Below are 24536 nucleotides of genomic sequence, written 5' to 3' on the forward strand. Positions count from 1 at the left end.
CGCGCAGGTTTGTTACATAGGTAAACATGTGCCCTGGTGATTTGCTGCACCTATCATCCTATCACCTACATATTAAACCCCACATGCATTAGCTATTTATCCTATTAATCTCCCTCCCCGCTCCCACCTCCCCGCAACAGGCCCTAGTGTGTGTTGTTCCCCTCCCTATGTCCATGTGTTCTCATTGTTCAGCTTCCACATGGAAGTGGGAACATGCGACATCACCACTATTTACTTAAAATATTTCATCACCCCAACGAAACCCTATATCCATTAGCAGTCACTCCCTTTACCCCCTTAAGCCCTTGTTAGCCATGAATTTACTTTCTGTCTCTTTGAATTTGACTTTTCTGGGCATTTCCTATAAATGGACTCATACAATATGTAGCCTTTTGTGTTTGGTTTCTTTCAATTAGCATACGTTTTCAAGAATTATCCATGATATGTAGCATGTATCAGTACCTCATTCTTTTTTTTGCTTTGCTTTTTTTTTTTTTTTTGAGATGGAGTCTTGCTCTGTTTCCCAGGCTGGAGTGTAGTAGTGTGATCGTGGCTCACTGCAACCTCCGCCTCCTGGGTTCAAGCGATTCTCCTGCCTCAGCCCCCTGAGTAGCTGGGACTACAGGCACATGCCACCACACCCAGCTAATTTTTGTGTTTTTAGTGGAGATAGGGTTTTACCATGTTGCCCACGATGGTCTCGATCTCTTGACCTCATGATCCACCTGCCTCGGCCTCCCAAAGTGTTGGGATTACAGGCATGAGCCACTGCAGCCAACTTTCATTGCTTTTTATGTTCAAACAATATTCGATTATATAGCTATACTCAGCTTTTTTTTTTTGAAGGATATTTTCTCTGGGTATAAAATGTTGGGTTGATTTTTTTTTTTTTCCTTTCAGTATTTTAAAGATGTGGCTCCACTGTATTCTAGCTTGTACTGTTTATAATGAGAAGTCTGCTGTCCTTCTTATATTTGTTACTCCGCACAATGTATCTTTTTTCTCCAGCTGTTTTTAGATATTTATCTGCATATCTAAGTAATTTATTTTGATATGCCTTTGTGAGTTCTGTGTGTTCTTCATGTCTGGGATTTGATGAGCTTCTATGATCAGTGTGTTTATAGTTTTCATCAAATTTGGAAAAGTCAAATTTCATTAAATTTGGCCATTATTACTTCAGATATATCTCCATCTCCTCCATTCCATTCTTGGACTCCTGACTCCTGTTACATGCATATTAGGCCACTAGAAGTTGTTCCACAGCTCTGTTTTTGTTTTTTTGTCTTTTTCCCAGTCTGTTTCACTGTTTCATTTTGGAAGTTTCTATCACTATAACTTCATTAACCTTTTTTTCCTTGTAGTGTCTAATTCATTAGCTATATCCAATATATTTTTTACATTTATATTCCTGAAAATATGCAACATAATGGTAATTTAGAATATGTTTACTAATTAATACCTGCATCATTTTGGAGTCTATTTCAGTTGATTGATTTTTTTCCCTCTTCGTGGCGTATACTTTTCTGCTTCTTTTCATGTCTAGTGATTTTTGTTTGCATGTTAGAGTTGTGAATTTTACTTTCTTGATTGCTGGCTATTTCTGTGTTCCTGTAAATATTCTTGAACTTCATTCTGAGATGTAATTAAGTCACCTGGAAATAGTTTGATCTTTTTGAGGCTCGTTTTCCAGCTTTGTTAGGTAGGTCTACAGCAGCATTTTATCTAGGGTTAATTTTTCACACTGAGGCAATACCCTCCGGGTTCTCTGCCTGATGCCTAGTGAATTATGCAAGTTTTTTTTCTTTTTTTTCCTTTTGGCTGTTGGGAACAAAAACAGTCCCTGGCCTTGTGTGATTTCTAGGGATTGTCCTTTCTGTTCCTTTCATGTGCTTCATTCAGCCTTCTGCAGGTCTCTGAAGTTCTTTCTCCCTCTTAATCTCTCTTCTCTTTGATACTCTGTGAACTCTAACTTCTTTGAGTTCCCTGGATTCCCAACTCAATTGCTTCAGTTTCACCAGGACTTCTGGATTTTCCTTGATTGGACTGCAGTCTAGAAACTGCACCCCTTTCCCACCCCCCACCCCAGCTAAGCATCTAGATCCTGCATGGAAACTCTTACCAAGAAGTAAGCTGGGGACTTTATAGGGCTCATATAATTTGTTTTCTTTCTCTCTGGGTTCATTGTCCTCTATTGCCTGATGTCAGGTGTCTGAAAACCATTGTTTTGTAGATTTTGGTTTTTTAATTGTTGTAGGTTGGAGGGTAAATTCAGACCTTGTTACTTTACCTCGGATGAGGTAGAAGTCCCTAAGGTGATGACTTTGGACAATTTTTTTATTTTTATTTTTTGAGACGGAGTCTCACTCTGTCGCCCAGGCTGGAGTGCAGTGGCACGATTGCGGCTCACTGCAAGCTCTACCTCCTGGGTTCACTCCATTCTCCTGCCTCAGCCTCCCGAGTAGCTGGGACTACAGGCACCTGCCACCACACCCAGCTAAATTTGTTTTTTTTTTTTTGTATTTTTAGTAGAGACTGGATTTCACTGTGTTAGCCAGGATGGTCTCAATCTCCTGACCTCGTGATCTGCCCGCCTCAGCCTCCCAAAGTGCTGGGATTACAGGCATGAGCCCCTGTGTCCGGCCAATTTTGGATTATTTTATTATGTAGCTAGTGGAAGAATTACTGAATTATTTTGATCAGAGAAGTTAGTGTGAGGAAATTCGGTTTTGCAGAGCTTATTTCTAGACTGCCGGAAACTTGAACATGACTATGAGTTGAAGTGAAATAGGAAGCAGGGAGATGATGAGGCTGCTGCTGTTATCCAGGTGAAGATAATGAGAGTTTGAACTACTAGAATGATTGTGAATGATGCTGGGTGTGGGAACACATTCGATGCATATTTGGAGAAGGGACTTGATAAGACTTTCTTTTCTTAAATGTTGATGTACAACCGTATAGTTTTTGCAGCATTCCAGACTGCCAACCATTCTTTCTTCATTGCTGTTAAAGAAGACATTTTATTTAATTCAGTAAAATGACACAGTCTGAAGAATTGCATCAAAATGCTAGATCATATGTTTAGTTTTAATTTCAGTTTGTATTCATTTCTCAGTTTTTCTTAATCTTGACAGTCTCTAAATTGCTGGATTTATACATTCTCAATGAACTGTGAATTTATAAGGATTAAAACTGTAGCGGCTGTTTATTTATTATTTTTAGTGACATACCTTGTTCATTATGTATTCTCGTCAACTTAAAAATGCATTTTTTTTTTTTTTTTTGAGACGAAGTCTCGTTCTAGCACCCAGTGATTGTATTTTTAGTAGAGACGGGGTTTCACCTTGTTGGCCAGGCTGGTCTCCAACTCCTGACCTCAAGTGATCCGCCTGCCTTGACCTCCCAAAGTGTTGGGATTACAGGCGTGAGTCAGTAAAAATGCATTCTTTTTCACTTCTGTAAAAGCCTATGAGCTCTGTGCTAAGTTTAAGTCTGGGAAAAATAGCTTGTGTGTTCCAAATAAACCTTTTGAATAATAGGAGATTGTACTGGACAATCAGAAACTCACATTACATTCCTACCTAAATTTTTAAATAACCACAAAAAAGGCTTGTATCAGTTGAAATAAACAGACTTCTCTCATTAAATGCTAAATGGATCAAATATGAAAGCCTTTTGTAGAATGATTTCCTGCATGCTTTTCAGTGAATGAACAGCTTTTATTTTCCTTTTGAAAGTTGGTCTATACTGGCACAATTAGATCTACTTATTTTGGTGAACTTTGATTTTCTGGCTGTCTTGGCATTATAACACAGGTCTTCTAGAGAACATGAAAATAATATTTTAAAAAAAAATCATTTGCTCAAAAGCAGATTTTCCAAATCACAAATGGGAAACTTGGGACTTGCAAGTTGAATATGGCTTTCATCTTAGTTCTGTCTTTGAACAAATTTCTTTAGATCAGCTTCTATTGTATTAAAATGAGTAAATCAATACATGTACCCGAAAGTCTGATTTTCTAGTGTTGTGCTTTTGCTTTTGCTTTATCCATTTCTTCTGAGATGATATTCTTTTTTTTTTTTGAGACAGAGTCTCGCTCTGTCGCCTGGGCTGGAGTGCAGTGGCCGGATCTCAGCTCACTGCAAGTTCTGCCTCCCGGGTTTATGCCATTCTCCTGCCTCAGCCTCCCGAGTAGCTGGGACTACAGGCGCCCGCCACCTCGCCCGACTAGTTTTTTTTTTTGTATTTTTTAGTAGAGACGGGATTTCACCGTGTTAGCCAGGATGGTCTCGATCTCCTGACCTCGTGATCCGCCCGTCTCGGCCTCCCGAAGTGCTGAGATTACAGGCTTGAGCCACCGCGCCCGGCCCTGAGATGATATTCTTAATGAAGGAGAGGGAAGAACAGGTACCAGGTTACAATGTTGAAGTTCCAAGCAGATTGTTCTGGGATAGAATGGAATAGAAGCACTGGTGCCAATGTCAGTAATGTGTATATAGCATGTTTTGACTAAGACATTTATCCTGAGGAAATTTTGATTATTATTGGGAAATTATAATTGGACTTAGGCCAGTATTGATGAATTCTTTGGGAAGATATTTTCTGGAGGAACTCCTTAAGCAGTATTTTAATATAGCATAATTAATTTCCATTTTCTCCATTTTTGTTTTTATTGTACTGCAATTGTTTTTATTGAGAATTTGTCAATATATATCAGACTGTTAATTTAAAATGGTTGCATTTTGTAGTATGTATCTCTAACTAAAAAAGAGTAAGTTAATTAAATAAAAAATGGATATAAATACACTGGGTAACTGTCATAGGATCCAAAAAAATGCATGTATTGAACTGACTAAAGAAATTTAACAGGGATAAAACTTGAGTCTGAAAAATCTTTTGTACAGGTACACAAAAGCATTAAACATGTTTTAAAAAGGGATTTACATGTTTCATTCAAAAATAACTCCAGTAAATCAAGAGTCCTGTGGCCACCAGGAGACCTTATGTAACACCATTCTTCATTGTTAATAACATAGTTGTCTAGAACAGTAATAGTTTTCTTCTCTACACTGTATTATTCAGACCAGCTCAGTGATCTCAACTATTATGTTCAGGTTGGAGTGCTATTCTGAGAAGCATGCACGTACTCATACTGGTATATATTTTACATGCACATTAACTTAAATTCTTCCTCACAAGAGCTCTAAGAGTTAGGTAATAGTATCTTCATTTTTTGTATAGGGAAAAATGAAGCACAGAGAAGTAATGTAATTTTCCCAGGGTAAAGAAAAGGTGAAACTGGACTAGAGTATAGGTAACGTGGATCCTGAGTCCATGTCCTTAACCCTGTTTCATATGTATATAAAACCTCACATGATAGGTCACAATCAAAACGCAGATAAATGTTAATTTCTCAGTTTTGACAACTCCTGGGCTCAAGCAGTCTTCCTGCCTCCGACTCCCAAATTGCTGGGATTACAATAGCATGCCCCTATGCCTGACCAACATCCTGCTTTTAATTCCTTTGGAAATATACCCAGAAGTGGGATTGTTGGAACATATGATAGTTCTATTTTTAATTTTTTGAGAAGCCTTCGTACTCCATACCTCCATATTCCATATTTTCCATAGTAGGCCCACCATTTGACATTCCTACCAACATTGCACGAGGGTTCCAATTGAGTCTCGAGTAGCTGAGACTACAGGTTTGTACCACCATTTGCAGCTAATTTTTGTAGAGATGGGGTCTCAATATGTTGCCCAGGTTGGTCTTAAACTTCTCACCTCCTCACTCCTGGGCCTCCTAAATCCCTGGGATTACAGGTGTGAGCCAGTGCACCTTGCTTTACTTTTTGATTAAAATTTTCTGACTAAAACTCCTTTTTATAGACAGACATACTTTGTTTTATTCTTTGCTTATTATTTATTATTACTTGTTTATTTTGCCTGACAGATATTGTGGGTGAGTTTTTTTTTTTTTTTTAAACAAATTGAAGATTTGTGGCAACCCAATGTTGAACAAGTCTGTCAGCTCCATTTTGCCAACAGCTTGGGCTCACTTTGTGTCTCTGTGTTGCATTTTGGTAATTCTCACCAGTTTTCAAGCTTTTCCATTATATGTATTTTGGTGATACGTGATCAGTGATCTTTGATATTAGTGTTTTGTTTTGGCATGTCACGAACTACCATGAAAGGTGGCAAATTTAATCCATAAATGAATTATGTATTCTGACTGTACCACTGGCCAGCCATTCCATCATCTCTCTTCCTCTCCTCAGGCCTCTCTATTCCCTGAGGCACACCAGTATTGAAATTAGGTTAGTTGATGACTTTACAATGGTCTTTAAGTGGTCAAGTGAAAGGAAGAGTTGCATGTCTCTCACTTCAAATCAAAATCTAGAAATGATTACATTTAGTGAGGAAGACATGTCAAAAGCCAAGATAAGCCAAAAGCTAGGCCTCTTGTACCAAACAGCCAAGTTGTGAATGCAAATGATAAGAAAATGAGACAGGATTATTACTGATGTGGAGTCTGAGTGGCTTGGATAGATGAAATTAGCCACAACATTTTCTTAAGACAAAGCCTAATCCTGAGCACAAGGCCCTAACTCTCTTCAATTCTGTGTGGGCTGAGAAAGTTGAGAAAGTTGCAAAAGAAGTTTGAAGCTGGAGGTTGGCTCATGAGGTTTAAGGAAAGAAGCTGTCTCTATAATGTGAAAGTGCAAGGTGAAGCAGCAAGTGCTTATGTAGAAGCTGCTGGAAGTTATGCAGAAGATCTAGCTAAGATGATGAGGGCAGCCACACTACAACCACAATGTAGACGAAACAGGCTCTATTGGAAGAAGATGCCATCTAGAATTTTCATAGCTGGAAAGCAGAAGTAAATGGTTGACTTCAAAACTTCAAAGAACAGGCTTACTGTCTTTTTAGCAGCTAATTCTGCTGGTGACTTCAAATTAAAACTATTTCTCATTTACCATTCTGAAAATTCCAGTGCCTTTAAGAATTATGCTAAATCTACTGTCTGCTCTGTAAATGGAACAACAATGCCTGGATGACAGCACATCTATTTATACCATGGTTTATTGAATATTTTAAGCACACTGTTGAGACCTACTGCTCATAAAAATATTTCCTCTCAAAATATTACTGCTCATTGACAGTGTACCTGGTAACATAAGAGCTCTGATGGACGTGTATAGGGAGATTAATGTTGTTTTCATGTCTGCTAACACAGCATCTATTCTGCAGCCCATGGATCAAGAGTAATTTTGACTTTCAAGTTTTACTATTTAAGAAATACATTTCATAAGCCTGTAACTGCCATAGATAGTGATTCCTCTGATTGAATCTGGGCAAAATAAATTGAAAGCCTTGTGGAAAGGATTCACCATTCTAGATGCCATTATAACATTCATAATTCATGGGAGGAGGTAAAAATATGAACCTGTTAACCAGGAGCTTAGAAGAAGTTGATTCCAACCCTTATGGATGACCTTGAGGGATTCAAGACTTTAGTGGGGAAAGGAACTGTAGATGTGGTAGAAATAGCAAAATAACTAGCATTAGAAGTGGAGCCTGAAGATGTGACTGAATTGCTACAATCTCACGATAAAACCTTTAACAGATGAAGATTTGCTTCTTATGGATAAGCAAAGAAAGTGATTTATTGAAATGGAATCTACTTTTGGAGAAGATGCTGTGAATTTTGTTGAAATGACAAAGGATTTAGGATATTACATCAATTTAGTTGATAAAGTAGCAGCAGGGTTTGAGAGGAATGATTTCAATTTTTGAGAGAAGTTGTGGTGTGGGTAAAATGCCATCAAACAGCATTGCATGCTATGGATAAATTTTTTGTGAAGGAAAGTGTCAATCGATATGGCAAACTTCACTGTTGTCTTATTTTCAGTAATTGCCGCAGCCATCACCCTGATCAGTTAGCAGCCATCAACATCGAAGCAAGACATTCTACCAGCAAAAGGATTACAACTTGCTAAAGCCTCAGATGATTGTTAGCAGTTTTTAGCAATAAAGCATTTTTAAATTAAATAAAGCATGTACATATTTTAGACATAATGCTGTTGCACACTTAATAGACTACAGTATAGTGTAAACATAACTTTTATATGCATTGAGAAACCAAAAGATTTGTGTGACTCACATTATTGCAATGTTCACTTTATTGCTGTGGACTGGAACCAAACCTGCAGTATCTCCCAAGTATGACTGTAATTGTTTCCAGATCCTCTACTACTTTGAAAGAACTCTATCAATCAAAGTGCCTCTTACAGTAGTGTGGTCTCATTTAGGTTCTTTTCTTACGAGGAATACACACCAATTCTAGCTTCATGTAAAAGGAAGAAGTATTGTCAGAATGCCTCAGACATTTGCTGACAGCTGCTACAGTGCTGCCACAGTTTACTAGAGGTAGAATCTGGAAAAGAGTATTTTTTCAGGAAAAGTGAGATGAGGATAAAGATTTGTAAATAAAGATGTTTATTGTAGTATTATTTATAATAGTGAGAAACTAGAAAATGTATATTCAACAACATCAAAGGCCCTTTGTAAAATATTAGGTAATAAGCCCGTATATAAAGTTAGGTTTAGTGTGGTATTCATTCTGTAGGAAAAAAATAGGTGTTTATGCAAGAAAACCTAGGAATAAATGGATAGTCCAAAATGTTGATAATAATTGTCTCCAGGTGTGGGGTTATGGGTGATTTCTTCTTTATATTTTTATGTATTTAAAATTCTTTCTGCACTTAACATTACTTTTATAATTAGTAAGAGTTAATGTGATTGGGCTGGGTGCGGTGGCTTACACTATAATCCTAGCACTTTGGGATTCTGAGGTGGGTGGATTGCTTGAGTCCAGAAGTTCAAGACCAACTTGGGCAATGTGGCGAAACCCTGTCTCTACAAAAAAATATGAAAATTAGCTGGTTGTGGTGGTCTGCACCTGTAGTCCCAGCTACTTGGAGGCTGAGGTAGGAGGATCGCTTGAGTCTGGGAAGTCAAGGCTGCAGTGAGCCATGATTTTGCCACTGTACTCCAGTCTGGGCAACAGAGTGAGACCCTGTCCAAAAAAAAAAAAATTAATATGATAAATATATCTTGAACCTACAATACATTAGGTATGGCCTTCAGAGCTGAATAAACAATATAGGGACATGGTTAAACATGATAGAATAAGTACATTAATTTATCTCTTTAAAAAGAAGGGAGGAATAAACTTAACAATTTCGGTCAGTACCAATGAATTTATTAAAGTAAACATTTTGCTCAGTATAGACTATATGCCAGGAATTCAGTATGCCAGGTGCTTGGGGAAACAAGTTCGTTACTGAAAGAAAGCAAGCTTGCTGTCATATCTTCCAGAAAGTTTTGTATGGTCTTTCTATCACTGATTGAGCTTACCATAACATAACTGAAATTATCGGTTCATTTGTTTGTTTCCCTGAATTGATTATGAGTTCCTTTAGGATAGGGACTATGTCTTTTTCATTTGTGTACCTCCAGCACCTAGCAATTTGTTTCATTAACTCTGCTTGGGATGTCGTAAGTGATGATGCTTGAGGTAGATTTTGAAGAATGAGTGCCTATGATAAAAAGTTGGTTTAGTCTTAACAAAATCCTTCATTCCCCTATAACAAGAGACAGATAAGTTACTGTACTGTAGCAATTATTAATTTTGCTTGAGAATATTTTTATTTTGTCTTTTTCAAATGGATTTTGGTTAGACCTCGTTTCAGAATACAGTTCTGAGTTGGTCAGTAAAGTGAATGTCACTTTCCATTTATATTTTAAACAGAAATTTGGCCGTAAATTGGTTGCAGTTTAGGTGAGGGGCAAGGGAGAAGCTGCATTCATAGAGATGAGGTTGAGAAATCATAGTGGATGATTTTTAAAGTATATTAACAAAATGAATTCGTTGTGCAGACTTCCTCAAGTTAGATATACAAAACAAATAATCAGAATATTATTGCCTTCATCTCATGTGAACTAGGACAACATGTGGAATATGCAAGCAACATGAAGATCTTAAAAAACTATAGCAAGAATTAGTTTAGATTTAACATGTACCTTCCATCCCCAGTTTACTCACAAATTACATCCCCAAAGTTCAATGATAAGTTGATTCCTTCTTCATTGTCACAGGATAATTTTATAACAATAGTGATAGACATCTGTGGTTTTCAACCTAGGGAACATTTGGTAACGTCTGGGCACATTTTTCGTTGTAACAACTTGCTGGTGGTAGGGGATGCTACTGGAATCTAGGAATTGAGACTAGGAATACTGCTAAACATCCTACAATGCACAGGACAATCCCCACCCCCGCAAAGAAGTATCCATCCCCAAATGTCAGTAGTGCTGATGTTGGGAAATCCTGCCTAAACAATGGTCAGGTTCCCAGGCCAGCCTCAAAAACTTTAACCAGTAGCAGTACTTACAGCCCATAACTGAAACTTAGTGCTAGTGGTGCCATTTCATTTGTTACTTAAAATTATTTCATCTCCATAGAAAAGTTCTTCTTAAATTTCAATTTGGGATTAATTTCCTTATTGAGGCACAAAGGGTGGTTACTCCCATAATGTGATAGAGACTCTAGATTTCAGTGCCTCTGGTTAGTGTTTTTTAGCTTTTCATATGTATCAGTCAATCTTACAGAACAGTAGCTGGGTTTGGTGGCTCACACCTGTAATCCCAGCACTTTCGGAGGCCAGGGCAGGTGGACCACTTGAGGTCAGGAGTTCAAGACCAGTCTGGCCAACATAGTGAAACCCCGTCACTACTAAAAATACAAAAATTAGCTGGGCATGGTGGTGGGTGCCTGTAATCCTAGCTACTCGGGAGGCTAAGCCAGGAGAATTGCTTGAACTCGGGAGGCGGAGGTTTCAGTGAGCCAAGATCATACGACTGCACTCCAGCCTAGGCAACAGAGCAAGACTCTGCCTCAAAAAAAAAAAAAAAAAAAAAAGGGGTTCATAGACTAGAGGTTGCCTGTTATTTCAGTACAGTTATCCCTGGGTATTTGCAGGGGATTTGTTCCAGAACCCTTATATAAAATGGTGTGGTATTTGCATATAACCTATGCATATTTTCCTATATACTCTAAATAATTTCTTGATTACTTATAATACCTAATACAATGAATATGGTGTGGAAATATTTGTTATACTGTATTTTTAAGATTTGGGTTTTTAAATTGTTGCATTGTTAATTTTACTTTATTTTATTATTTTTATTTATTTATTTATTTTTTTTTGAGGCGGAGTCTCGCTCTGTGGCCCAGGCTGGAGTGCAGTGGCCAGATCTCGGCTCACTGCAAGCTCCGCCTCCCGGATTTACTCCATTCTCCTGCCTCAGCCTCCCGAGTAGCTGGGACTACAGGCGCCCACCACCTCGCCCGGCTAGTTTTTTGTATTTTTTAGTAGAGACGGGGTTTCACTGTGTTAGCCAGGATGGTCTCGATCTCCTGACCTCGTGATCCGCCCGTCTCGGCCTCCCAAAGTGCTGGGATTACAGGCTTGAGCCACCGCGCCCGGCCAATTTTATTTTTTTTAATCCCAAATATTTTCATTTCATGGTTGGGTGTCTCCTGCAGATGCAAAACCCATGGATATGGAGGTCCAACTGTGTAATTTCTAGATGATGCATACTTACGTGTTTTTTAAAACTTGAAAATGTTTAATCAGTTTACCAAATATTCATTTAGAAATAAGTAAGAGTAGAATGAGTATTTGTATTTTTTAGTATCCCATAACTGATTCACTTTGGTTTTATTAACAGGGTCAGGAGAAGGTCTGGGGAAAATAATCCAGAGATTTCCACAGAAGGACTGGGATGATACACCTTTTCCACAGGGAATTGAGTTGGTAAGTGGTTGTTGTATTTTTGCATGTTTATAATGTTATTTTTCTTTTTTGTCACATTGATTTTTACATTTATGTTACATTTGCTGTTAAGTAATTTGATAATTTAATTGTAAGTATTACAGTACTAGAAATAATTATCTTCCCTCCTAGTCCCTCAAGTACAGTCATCTTTGAATATATTAATTCTTGAATGCCTATTTTGCTCTTCTTTTTCACATTTAAATTTGTAATATTAAAGATGAAATTGATGATTTTCATATACTCAGAAGCAGAAAAATTCCACTGATTCTTTAGTAAAAGTCTTAGCCCAGTAACTTCAGGGATACACATATATATTTTTTTTCCTGAAAATGTCCAGGTTATTGTCTTAGTAAAAATGAAACAAAAAAACACAGATAGATAAAATACCAGAAGTTTGTTTAATGTTAACCAGTCATGGTTTGAATTTGATCTTAAAATCACAAATTAGATTTCTTTTGTTTTTAGCTACAAGGTCTGAAGGTTATTTTATAATAGTGCAGTTCAACTCCTTTTGTTGTTGTTGTTGTGGTTAGCCATTTTAAAGGAATTTATTAATTGAACATAATTTATGCTGCCCAAGATATTCTATCTGGTGGTGGATCCATGGTAGTAAAATGAGGGACTAGAAAGGTGATTGCTAAAGTACTTTGCAATATATGTCTATGAAGTTTGGTTCTCCGAATTTACTGGGGGGTGTGTGTGTGTACTTATTTATATTGTGTTTATGGATACGCATACACATACACACATAGAAGCAGTGTCTTCAAGGCAGTCCTGTTGAGAGGCCATTTGGTATAATATGATACTTAAGAGTGCAGGCTGTGGAGCAGAGTGCCTAGGTTAAAATCTCAGCTGCATGGTATGACTTTTGACAAGTTACTCAACTACTTATCTATAAAATGAGAATAATTGTTATATCAATCTCATAGGTTGTTGTAAAGATAAAGTGGAAAAAATACACATAAAATGCTTAGAAGAATGTCTTCCATAAATGAGTTGTCCGGTTGTTTAATTAGTATTGTTGCTGTTTGTTCAGCATCTCTCAGCACCTTACCCACAGGAACAATTGTTCATTCTCTTGTTAGCATGGATCGGAAATATCTATTAGATATTTTGTATTGAAAATTTGAAATTTTCTCATCCTAGCTAATAACTGTCCAATTTTGCTTCACTGAAAATTAAAGATACGTTGCTAAGTCCTTAGTTTTGATTGTTACAACTCAGCCATGTAGAGAAAGCTGAGGGTTCTGTAGGCCTACAGAGGAGATAAATTTTGGCATTAAAAATGGAGAAGGAATGTGAGGATCCAAGGAAAATGGCTTTTTGGAGAGCCCTTTGTATTCCTTTCTCTTTTTCCCCATATGCCTGCAAATACCAGTACTTGGCCTTACAGTGCGAATAACCAGGCATTTGTTCTATAAAAGCTTTTAAACCCTGTTTCAATGTCCCTTTTAGTGTGATTGAGGGGAAATTTTTGGTGCTGGGAACCTGTTAGAACTTTTTGTGGGTTCCTACCTCTATTCACATCAAAGTGTGGAGAGATATAAACTATACCAATTTAACAGTATGAGCAGTGATTCACCTTCATAAGTTTCAAGAACAGCAGACATCATAGAGGGAGAGAGAAATCATGGATTGGCATAGCTATTTAGCTAGGACAGAGAAAGGATAATGTTTTGAAAGCCAAGAGAATAGATACCTATGATGCCTCTCTTGTTTCTCCAGTAGCAAGGGAGAGAAACATACTGGTTTTACTACTTAGTAAATGGATATTTTCTCTTTGTATGACAGACACTGCCGTGTTCAAGTGCTATAAATGTCTCTCCAATAAGTGGAGTCTTCTGCTGCTAGAATAGTGAAATGGAGGTGCTTAAGAGGTAGACAGAACTTTTCCTCCCCAAGATTTTCCTAGATGACATCTTGGCATATTCTTAACATTTCAAGATTCATTGGGCTAGATTAATATTTAAAGAGTAATCTGTTGGATTATGTCAGAAATTTTCTTTTTCCTTTTCCTTTTTCCATAATGGATCATAATTTCAATTCTTTAATGTCTATGATGTTGTCAAATACAAAATAAATTTATCTTTTTTTTTTTTTTTTTGAGACGGGAGTCTCGCTCTGTCACCCAGGCTGGAGTGCAGTGGCCGGATCTCAGCTCACTGCAAGCTCCGCCTCCTGGGTTTACGCCATTCTCCTGCCTCAGCCTCCCAAGTAGCTGGGACTACAGGCGCCCGCCACCTCACCCGGCTAATTTTTTGTATTTTTTAGTAGAGACGGGGTTTCACCGTGTTAGCCAGGATGGACTTGATCTCCTGACCTCGTGATTCGCCCCTCTCGGCCTCCCAAAGTGCTGGGATTACAGGCTTGAGCCACTGCGCCCAGCCATAAATTTATCTTATATCTATCAAAGTACATTTCTTTTCTGTCTCTCAACTTTTCCTATTTTTAATATCTCACAAAAATATACAATTATCAAGAACAGGAAATTAACACTAGTACAATATTACTAACTAGACTATCTACCTTACTCAAACTTTTTCTATCAAAGTACATTTTTAAAACAGAATAAATCACTATTAATTTTTTGTCTAGTCTTTATTGCCGTATTTTTGCATATGTTTAGAGAGTGTGAATAGTCTGTATATGAACAGCAATAACTTGAATAATTGTGATGCCTTATGTGATCTTGAGTAACCCTGTGGCTTCAAGACCAAAAATACATATACTACAATTTTAGTCTAATTGAAGGTGATCTGGCTTAATCCTTAAGTGGTTTGTTGTTTCTGGTGTAGTCATGACCCTTTTCTGATGATTTATGGGAAAAATTCTTACCCCTTCCACAATGGTGGAACAACGTTAGCATATAACATTCATGTTAATATCTGACAGTTGTATAGGGTTAATAAATTATGATGAACTCACGTACATAATGGTAGTAGTATATTAATTCACAAATAAGTAAACAGAGGCTTAGGAAGTTTAGATAACTTTACTGAGATCTAACAGCTAGGATACAGCAGAGCTAGGATTCAAACCCTGATCTTCTGACTCTTAGTGTCAGCCAAGATCTGAGAGATTTCTGGGAGTGACACTTTTAGCTATGGTTAGCATTTTAGTGTAAATGGTTAGTATTTTAGTATAAATGCAGAATCTGAAAACAGAATTCCATGATTTGGAAGAACTAAAGTTGAGAAATGTTAAGAGAAGGCTGTGTTATTGAATAGGGACCAGCTTTATTATTTATTTTATCTGAGAACACACATGGGTTCAGAATATAATATTATATTCAAATTATTTTCTATTGCCACTTCTCCTTCCCAGGGAGTTCTAAATGTATTAAAATTCTAAATGAAAAATAGATATGTTCAGCCTTACAACTGGTGGAAAAGGATTTTAGGCATTCATTCACTAGTTAATCAAATTCCAAATTTAATTTAGAAGATGCCGAATTTCTTTTTCCATTTTTACATAAAGAAATTGCCTTCTGTTTTTCTATTGAAAGATGGTGAACTTTAATTTTGATGGATTTTAAAAATAGAAATATGAAAGTAAGCTAAACTGAACATAATGACTACTTTTCTAGTTCTGGGATATTTTTCTTTCTCTTGTGCTTTTTAGGCATACATGAAAACCACAGACAGTCATATAAATAAAGTTGCAGTTAATTTTAGTAACAGCATTTCAAAGAAAATTAAATTGGTTTTCAGAGGCATTATATGGTTAACAATCTATTCCTGATTATAGGAACAATATTTTTATTGGCTAGATCAGAGACATTTAAACAGCTTAAAGAATTAAAGCAAAATAGTATTGTTTTGACCTTAGCTCCTTTTTTTTTTTTTTTTTTTTTAGACAGAGTTTCACTCTTGTTGCCCAGGCTGGAGTGCAGTGGCACAATCTTGGCTCACTGCAGCTTCCGCCTGCCAGGTTCAAGCAATTCTCCTGCCTTAGCCTCCCAAGTAGCTGAGATTACAGGCGTGTGCCACCACACCTGGCTAATTTTGTATTTTTAGTAGAGACACGGTTTCACCATGTTGGTCAGGCTGGTCTCGAACTCCTGACCTCAGGTGATCCCCCTGCCTTGGCCACCCAAAATGCTGGGATTAAGGGTATGAACCAACACACCCAGCCTACCTTAGCTCCTTTTTAAGATGCCTTGTCTTAGGAGTGAATCTTTTTATATCATGATTCAGAAAATATGCCACAATCTCAATAGGGCATGCCTGTACTAAGATTTTTGTTAGACGTGCCTGATTTTTTTAGAATACTAAAGTACTGTGATAAATAAATTTTGTGTGTTGAAAAAGAGAAGCATTCAGTTAGAATATCTAACTTTAATATTCTTAGGAAATTAGTTCTGTTATTTAAATTATACACTAGCGATTCGACTACCTGCAATGTGAATTAGGTCTTCTGTAAATGTAGATTGAGGAGAAGAGAGGAAAAAGAGCTTGTATTCCACATTGTGCAGGTGTAACATAGGAAAAGTGACTTTAATGTGAGATGTTATTTGAGGGCAGAGAGGTAAATATAAGTACCATGTAATGCTTTAATTCTTTAAGCTGTTTATAATGCAATACATGCAATAAATGGGTAACAATCATCCATTTGACATAGATATAAATGCTATGTCAAATGGTTAGGAAACTGAGTGTAGAAAAGATGGAAGAGACTTTTCCTTTTTGTAGAAGAATATGCTTGAAAGGAGAATGAGATGACAGAATCAGGGTTCACAAACATTTTAAAAGGCAGGAGTTATGGGATGTTTAAGAAAATGAAATATAATAAGTAAAACTTTAAGTTCTTGCATGTGAGTATATAAAGCTAGATTTATAGTAATCATATCCAGCTAGAGAGGCTTGAGAAATACAAGAAGACAGATTTTAAAAAGTTTATAAAAGGTATGTATGGTAGATACTATAGAAAGCATCTGAAGCCTCTGTGCTGAGGTAGGATGCAAGATAAAATACTCAGTTTTAAAGATGGTCCAAAGCTTGGTGTAAACGGTGTGTGGAAGGACTCTTGATTTAGCATAGAGTTGAGGCTGAAAAGAATACTGCTATGAAGTATGAAGACATGGCTTTTAAAACATACTAAGAACTATAAAAAGGATTTTAAAAGTTATGTTCACAACAAAGCAAGTGGATATAAATGGGGGTTAAGCCAGAAAATGGTGGTTTGAGCTCATATTTTTGGTACCCATTTCCAGACTGTTGTTTCTTTGAAGTAATAAAACCACAGGGCAGGGTACCTGATGAAGTCTGGAAGGTACATTTGAGGTAGTAGATTCTTTTATCATCTCTGAGGAAGAGATCAGTTAATCTTAGTGTTATGGTTCTAATACACTTCTCCATACTCACTACAATGGTTTGTTTATCCTGTACTAGAACTAGTGTCTCTCAATTCTGCTTATTTTGCCAGTGCATTGATACCCTCAGTTATGCTAGAAAATCTTTCCCCTACAGTCACATACTTCACTACTGCTCTCAGAACTACTTTAGACAAAATTTTCTTGTCATGCCAGGGTTCTGCTCTACCTGATGCTTTAAGACAAAAGAGAACTTCCTGAGGAAGATGTAGAGCTACATAGGCCTCATCCACTATGTCTGTGTATTGTTTGCAGACAGCCTGGATTTCATTACATGGTACCATACTGCTACTCATCTCTCATGTGCTTGTCTGTCATATCACCCTTATGGCTTATTCTGTACTTCTTAAGTTCCAGTTCCTTTTTGCTACTATTCTATTTCTATTCATCCTATTTCCATTGTACCTATAATTTTAGCGAAAAAAAAAAAAAATTTCTTGACTTTATGTTTTAGCTACTATCCTATTTCTTCTTTATTATAAAATGTTTTCAGTGACTCTTCATTTGCTGTCCCAGTTTCTCTAAGAGACTAATGTGGTTCAGTAGAAAGAATATGGGATTTAAAACTTAAAAGCCTTGAGTGAAGTTAATTTACTCTCTTTGATAATAGTATTTTTCCTACAGGATGTTATTAAGTGATCATCTGTTAATATTTTAATATTTGTAATGTGACAATTTCTTATTTACTCTCATTTCATACCTCTATCTCACCCACATTTCAGGGTGAGGTCAAGAGTTTGAGACCAGCTTGGCCAAAATGGCGAAACCCCATCTCTACTAAAAAATACAAAAATTAGCTGGGTGCAGTGGCAGGTGCCTGTAATCCCAGCTACTTGGGAGGCTGAGGCAGGAGAATCCCTTGAACCAGTGAGGTGGAGGTTGCAGTGAGCTGAGATGCACCATTGTGCTTCACCCTGGGAGACACATCAAGACTCCATCTCAAAAAAAAAAAAAAAAAAAAAAATTATCGAAACAAACAATAGTGAAAACACAGCATACCAAAATCTATGGGATATAGTGAAAATAGTATTAAGAGGGAAGTTTGTAGCTATAGGTGCCTACATCAAAAAAGAAGAAAAACTTCACATAAACAACCTAATGATGCATCTTAACTAGAAAGGCAAGAGCTAACCAAACCCAAGATTAGGAGAAGAAAAGAAACTAATAAAGGTCAGAGCAGAAATAAATTGAAATTAAGAAAACAATACAAAAGATCAACAAAGCAAAAAGTTGGTTTTTTGAAATGATAAACAAAATTGACAAACCTTTAGCCCGAGTAAGAAAAAAATAAAGACCCAAATAAATAAAAACAGAGATTAAAAATAAGATATTACAACCGATACTGCAGGTATTCAGAGGACCATTAGTGACTACTATAACCAACTATATGCCAATAAATTGGAAAACCTGGAAGAAATGGATGAATTCCCAGAGATTTACAACCTACCAAGATTGAGCAATGAAGAAATCCAAAACCTGAACAGACCAATAGCAAGTAACAAAATCAAAGCCATAATAAAAAGTCTCCCAGCAAAAGAAAGCCCAGGACCCAGTGGCTTGACTGCTGATTTCTATTAATATCAAGCTTTTAAAGAAGAACTAATTCAATTTCTACTCAAACTATTCCAAAAAAATGAGGAGAAGGGAATACTTCCAAACCTTATTCTATGAGACTAGTATTACTGTGATACCAAAACCAGGCAAAGACACAGCAAAAAAGAAAACCATAGGCCAACTTTGATGAACATTGATGCAGAAATCCTCTATAAAATTTTAGCAAACCAATTTTAACAACATGTTTAAAAGATCCTTCATCATGACCACATAGGATTTATCTCAGGGATGCAAGGATGGTTCAAGACACACACGCTAATCAACGTGATACATTTTATCAATAGAATGTACAAAAACCATGTGATCATTTTAATTGATGCTGAAAAAGCATCTGATAAAATTCAGCATCCCTTTATGATAAAAACCATTTAAAAACTGGGTATAGAAGGAACATACCTTAACGCAATAAAAGCTATATACAACAAAGTCACAGCTAATATCATTCTGAATGGGGAAAAACTGAAAGCCTTTCTTCCAGTATCTAGAAGATGACAAGGATGCCCACTTTTACCACTGTTATTCAACATAGTACTGGAAGTTCTGGCTAGAGCAACCAGATAAGAGAAAGAAGTCTGGGGCATCCACATTGGAAAGGAGGAAGTCAAATTATCCTTCTTTGCAGATGATGTGATCTTACATTTGGAAAAATCTAAAAAACTATTAGAACTGATAAACAAATTGAGTAAATCTGCAGGATACAAAATCAACATACAAAAATCAGTAGCATTTCTATATGCCAACAATGAACGATCTGAAAAAGAAATCAAGAAAGTAATCTCATTTACAGTAGCTACAGATAAAATATCAAGAAATTAACCAAAGAAGTGAAAGATCTCTACAATGAAAACTATAAATCATTGATGAAAAAAAAACTGAAGAGGACACAGAAAAAAGGAAAGATATTCCATGTTCATGGATTGGAAGAATCAATATTGTTAAAATGTTTATACACCTAAAGCAGTCTATAGATTCAATGCAGTCCTTGTCAAAATATCAATAACATTCTTTACAGAAATAGAGGAAACAATTCTAAAATTTACATGGAGGCAAAAAAGACCTAGAATAGCCAAAGCTATCCAGAGCTAAATAAATAAATAAAAATTAAAAACTGGAAGAATTACATTATCTGACTTCAAATAGTAACCAAAATAGCATGGTACTGGCATAAAACCAGACACACAAACCAATGGAACAGAATAGAGAATCCAGAGACAAATCTGTTTATCTACAGGGGACTCATTTCTGAAAAAGGTGCCAAGAACATACACTGGAGAAAAGACAGTCTCTTCAGTAAATGGTGCTGAAGAAACAGGATAGCCGTATGCAGAAGAAAGAAACTAGACTCCTCTTTCTCGCCTTAAAAAAATAAAATCAAATCAAAATTGATTAAATACTTAAATGTAAGACTTCAAACTATGAAATTACTACATGAAAACATGGGAAAAACTCTAGGACATTAGACTGGGCAAAGACTTCGTGAGTAATACCCCATAAACACAGACAACCAAAGCAGAAATGGGCAAATAGGATCACATTAACTTAAAAAACTTCTACACAGCAAAGGAAACAATCAGCATAAGTGAAGAGACAACCCACAGAATATATAAGGAGCTCAAACAACTGTGTAGTGAAAAAAATCTAATAATCTGATTAAAAGCTGAGCAAAAGATCTGAATAGACATTTCTGAAAGGAAGACATATGAATGTCTGTTAAGATCTGAATAGACATTTCTCAAAGGAAGATATATGAAAGGAAGACATATGAAATAGTTATATGAAAAGGTGCTCAGCATCACTGATCATCAGAGAAATGCAGATCAAAACTACAACAGGATATCATCTAACCCCAGTTAAAATGGCTTATATCCAAAAGACAGGTAATAACAAATGCTGGCAAGGATGTGGAGAAAAGGGAACCCTCACACAGTGTTAGTGGGAGTGTAAATTGGTAAAACCACTATAGAGAAGAGTTTGGAAGTTCCTCAAAAAACTGAAAATAGAGCTACCATATGATCTAGCAATCCCACTGCTAGTCATATACCCAGAAGAAAGGAAATCAGTTTATCGAAGAGATAATCTGCACTCCCATGTTTATTGCAACACTATTCACAATGGCCAAGATTTGGAAGCAACCTAAGTGTCCGTCAATAGACAAATGGATAAAAAAAAATGTGACAATACACAATGGAGTATTCTTTGGCCATAAGAAGAATGAGATTCTGTCATTTGCAACAACATGAAACTGGAAGTCATGTTGAATGAAATAAGCTAGGCACAGAAAGACAAACTTTACACATTCTCACTTATTTCTGGGAGCTAAGAATTAAAACAATTGATATCATGGAGATAGAGAAGAAGGATGGTTACTAGATGCTGGGAAGGGTAGTGTGGCAGGGGAGAGGAGGTAGTGGAGATGATTAATGGGCACAAAAATATAGTTAGGTAGAATGAATAAGATTTAGTATTTTATAGCACAACAGGGTGGCTACAGTGAACAATAATTTTTGTATATTTAAAAATAGCTAAAGGAGTATAATTGCATTTTTGTAACACAAAGGATAAATGATTGAGGTGATGGATACCCCATTTACTGATTGTTATGCATTGTATGCCATATCAAAATATTTCATGTACCTGATAAATATATACACATGTGTACCCATAAAAATTAAAAATTCAAAAAAGATTTCATTAAGAGTACTAACAGCTTCAGGATTTTTCTCCAATTAAATGCTCTTCAAAAGAAAGAAAAACAGTACAATATTATGTACTTACTTTGGAAAGAGGATTAAACTGCTTTAAAACTTGTGTGAGAAATGTGGTCAGTTGGTTAATTTATTGTGGTTTCCTTTGCTTGAAGTTCACTGTCTTTTCCCTTATGCAGTATAACTGCTTTTCCTGAGACTTCTGCACTTTGATAAAAAGATGAGGTGAAACCCTGGATTGTTTTAAATATTTTACTTTCTGACAAGCCAAAGAAGCAGAAGAAGAGACATGTCCTTAGTTAAGAAGTGGCACAGGAAGGCTACCTGCTCATAAATAATATCTTCCCCTCATTCTTTTAACTACAGATTCTTTTAGACTGATTCTAGCCTCTTTAAAATTTCTGGAAGATACATTTCAAATTCACATAAGTATTTACCTGGATTAATATTGTTCTACCTGGGTATTATCTGTAATTTCATCTCGCATAGCAACCTGTTTCCCATTGGTGACAGTGACATCTTTGAGTAGAATGACCATGTGATGCTGATATTAGTAAAAGGGAAGAATTGTTTCTTGAACATGAAACAGGGGTAAGGGTGGAGTCTAGAAACTAATAAGTTAGTTATAGATCACTCACAACTGGCTTCCAGGTACTTAGAGAAAAACAACCTTTTTTGGTCATTGCTCATTTATGCAGAATTTTGCTTTAAAATTTGTAGCCTTTTTGAATATTTAGCAATGATAGATTCTAGTCTATTCATTTAATGATATCTATTTGGTACTTACTATGTGCCAGCAACTGAGATCAGGGTTGAAGATATAACTGTAAACCAGATAAAAGCTATCTTCTCAGAACTTAAATTTCTAGTGGAGAGAGACCAGTATTAACCATAATAAGTTAGTAAATTATGTAGTATGTGATAATTGATAAGTACTCTAAAAAACAATAAAACAGTGATGGATGGAATGTGGCCTATTACTCTGTTTTTGTTTTTTGTTTTGATACAGAGTCTCACTCTGTTGCACAGGCTGGAGTGCAGTGGCAGAATCTCTGCTCATCACAGCCTCTGCCTCCAGGGCTCAAGTGATTCTCCTCCCTTAGCCTCCCAAGTAGCTGGGATTACAGGCATGTGCCACCATGTCCAGCTGATACTTGTAGTTTTAGTAGAGATGGGGTTTTGCCATGTTGGCCAGGCTGGTCTTGAACTCCTGACCTCAGATGATCTGCCTTTCTCAGCCTCTCAAAGTGCTGGGATTACAGGCATGAGCCACCGTGCTTGGCCATGGCCTATTACTCCGTAAATAACCAAGGCAACCAGTTTTCTGCTGCTTTTTGCCAAACAGAGTCTAAGGAAAGCAAATGGTCTAGGTAAAATAACTTTTAGCATTTTTCATATTTCCTATATTACCAAACAAATTGTAACTAGATTTTATTTATTTATTTGTTTGTTTATTTAGAAGACAGGGTGTGCCTCTGTTGCCCAGGCTGGAGTACAGTCTGTGGTCAGGGCTCACTGCAGCTTCGACCTCCTGAGCTCAAGTGATCCTCCCACCTCAGCCTTCCAAGTTGTTGGGCCTATAGGCATGATCCACCATGCCCAGCTAATTTTTTAATTTTTATTTTTGTAGAGACCAGGGTTCAGTATGTTGCTGAGGCTGGTCTGGAATTCCTGGGATTACAGACATGAGCCACTGCGCATGGCCTGTAACTAGACTTTTAATCTTAACAAATTACTGAAGAAAATATCTGTAATGTGAAGTATATTGTGGGAAGTTATGTGAAGTTCATTAATGGTGGACATTAGTTTCTTGCCTTAAATTAACCATTATTTAATGTGTGACCTATTTGTATTTAATACGAAAATTTCAAAAATATTTGTATTTTATAGAAAGGCAGAGAAAAGAGTAGGGAAATACAGAGTCAGATATTTGCAGCTTATTAAGTACAAGTATAAAAATCTTGTGTGTTTCTAAACTAATCCTGTAACTGAACAATTGCTTAACTGGTACTGAACTTTTCAATTAGTAACCTTTTTTTTTTTTTTTTTTTTTTTTTGAGACAGAGTCTTGCTCTGTTGCCCAGGCTGGAGTACAGTGGCATGATCTTGACTCACTGCAACCTCTGACTTGCGGGCTTAAGTGGTTCTCCTCCCTCAGCCTCCCGAGTGGCTGGGACTACAGGTGTGCGCCACCATACCCGGCTTATTTTTGTATTTTTAGTAGAGATGGGTTTTGTCATGTTGGCCAAGCTTGTCTTGAACTCCTGGCCTCAAGTGATCTTCCCCACCTCGGTCTTCGAAAGTGCTGGGATTACAGGAATGAGCCACTGTGCCCAGCTAATTTGCAGCTTTTAAGGAAAAAATAATTCTGTTACTTTCGATACCAGGGATTTTCCCCCTAATTATTAATACATCATTTTTGGATTTATTCTTTAAACACAATTCATAGACCTGTCATTTTTAGATTAACTTTTTTAGTGTCTAAATATAGAAGTATATAAACAAGGTTAATTTATCCTTTAAGATCACTAATGTTTTATGGTTTCTCTTGTGCTTCCTTCCCCCCCCCCCCCCCGCCCCGCACTTGACAGTTATTTGTATAAAAATCCTTACTGGTAGATTATAGTGCATCCTGTGGTTATTGATAGACATGTTTCTAGTAGTCCTTTCTATAATAGAGTATGACCTTCATTTAATACCTTCACTGGCATAGTGATGAAAATGTTATGAAATCTTGGGGTTTAGAAAGCACCTTAAAGATTTCCTGGTCAAATTCTAACCTTCCTTTTACTGATTAAATAAGTTTGTAAACAATACCCTTGTCAAGTGATCATCTAATTTTAGTTTATATTAAATATTTGCTATGATTCATTCAGCCTTATGTATTTTCTTAGTGCCTATTATGTGCTAGTCAAGGTGTTGGGTGCTGGGAATATAGTGGTAAAT

The 24536-nt window shown here is 36.6% G+C and overlaps 1 protein-coding gene across 9 annotated transcripts in view; it reads left to right on the forward strand.

The window, feature by feature from the left end:
- Window positions 1-24536, forward strand: part of SBF2 (SET binding factor 2) — a 519305-nt gene that overhangs the window by 82694 nt on the left and 412075 nt on the right. For 6 of the 9 annotated variants that reach the window (XM_073018389.1, XM_073018410.1, XM_008007157.3 and 3 more), the window contains exon 2: window positions 11794-11879. In XM_073018389.1, the coding sequence (XP_072874490.1) occupies window positions 11794-11879 (86 nt within the window). Of the gene's footprint in view, window positions 1-4384; window positions 4405-4458; window positions 4478-11793; window positions 11880-24536 lie in introns of those variants that run through there. The other 3 variants (XM_073018437.1, XM_073018425.1, XM_073018431.1) reach the window with 3 other exon arrangements.

Source organism: Chlorocebus sabaeus, chromosome 1 (assembly GCF_047675955.1).
Source record: "Chlorocebus sabaeus isolate Y175 chromosome 1, mChlSab1.0.hap1, whole genome shotgun sequence".
NCBI lineage: Eukaryota > Metazoa > Chordata > Mammalia > Primates > Cercopithecidae > Chlorocebus > Chlorocebus sabaeus.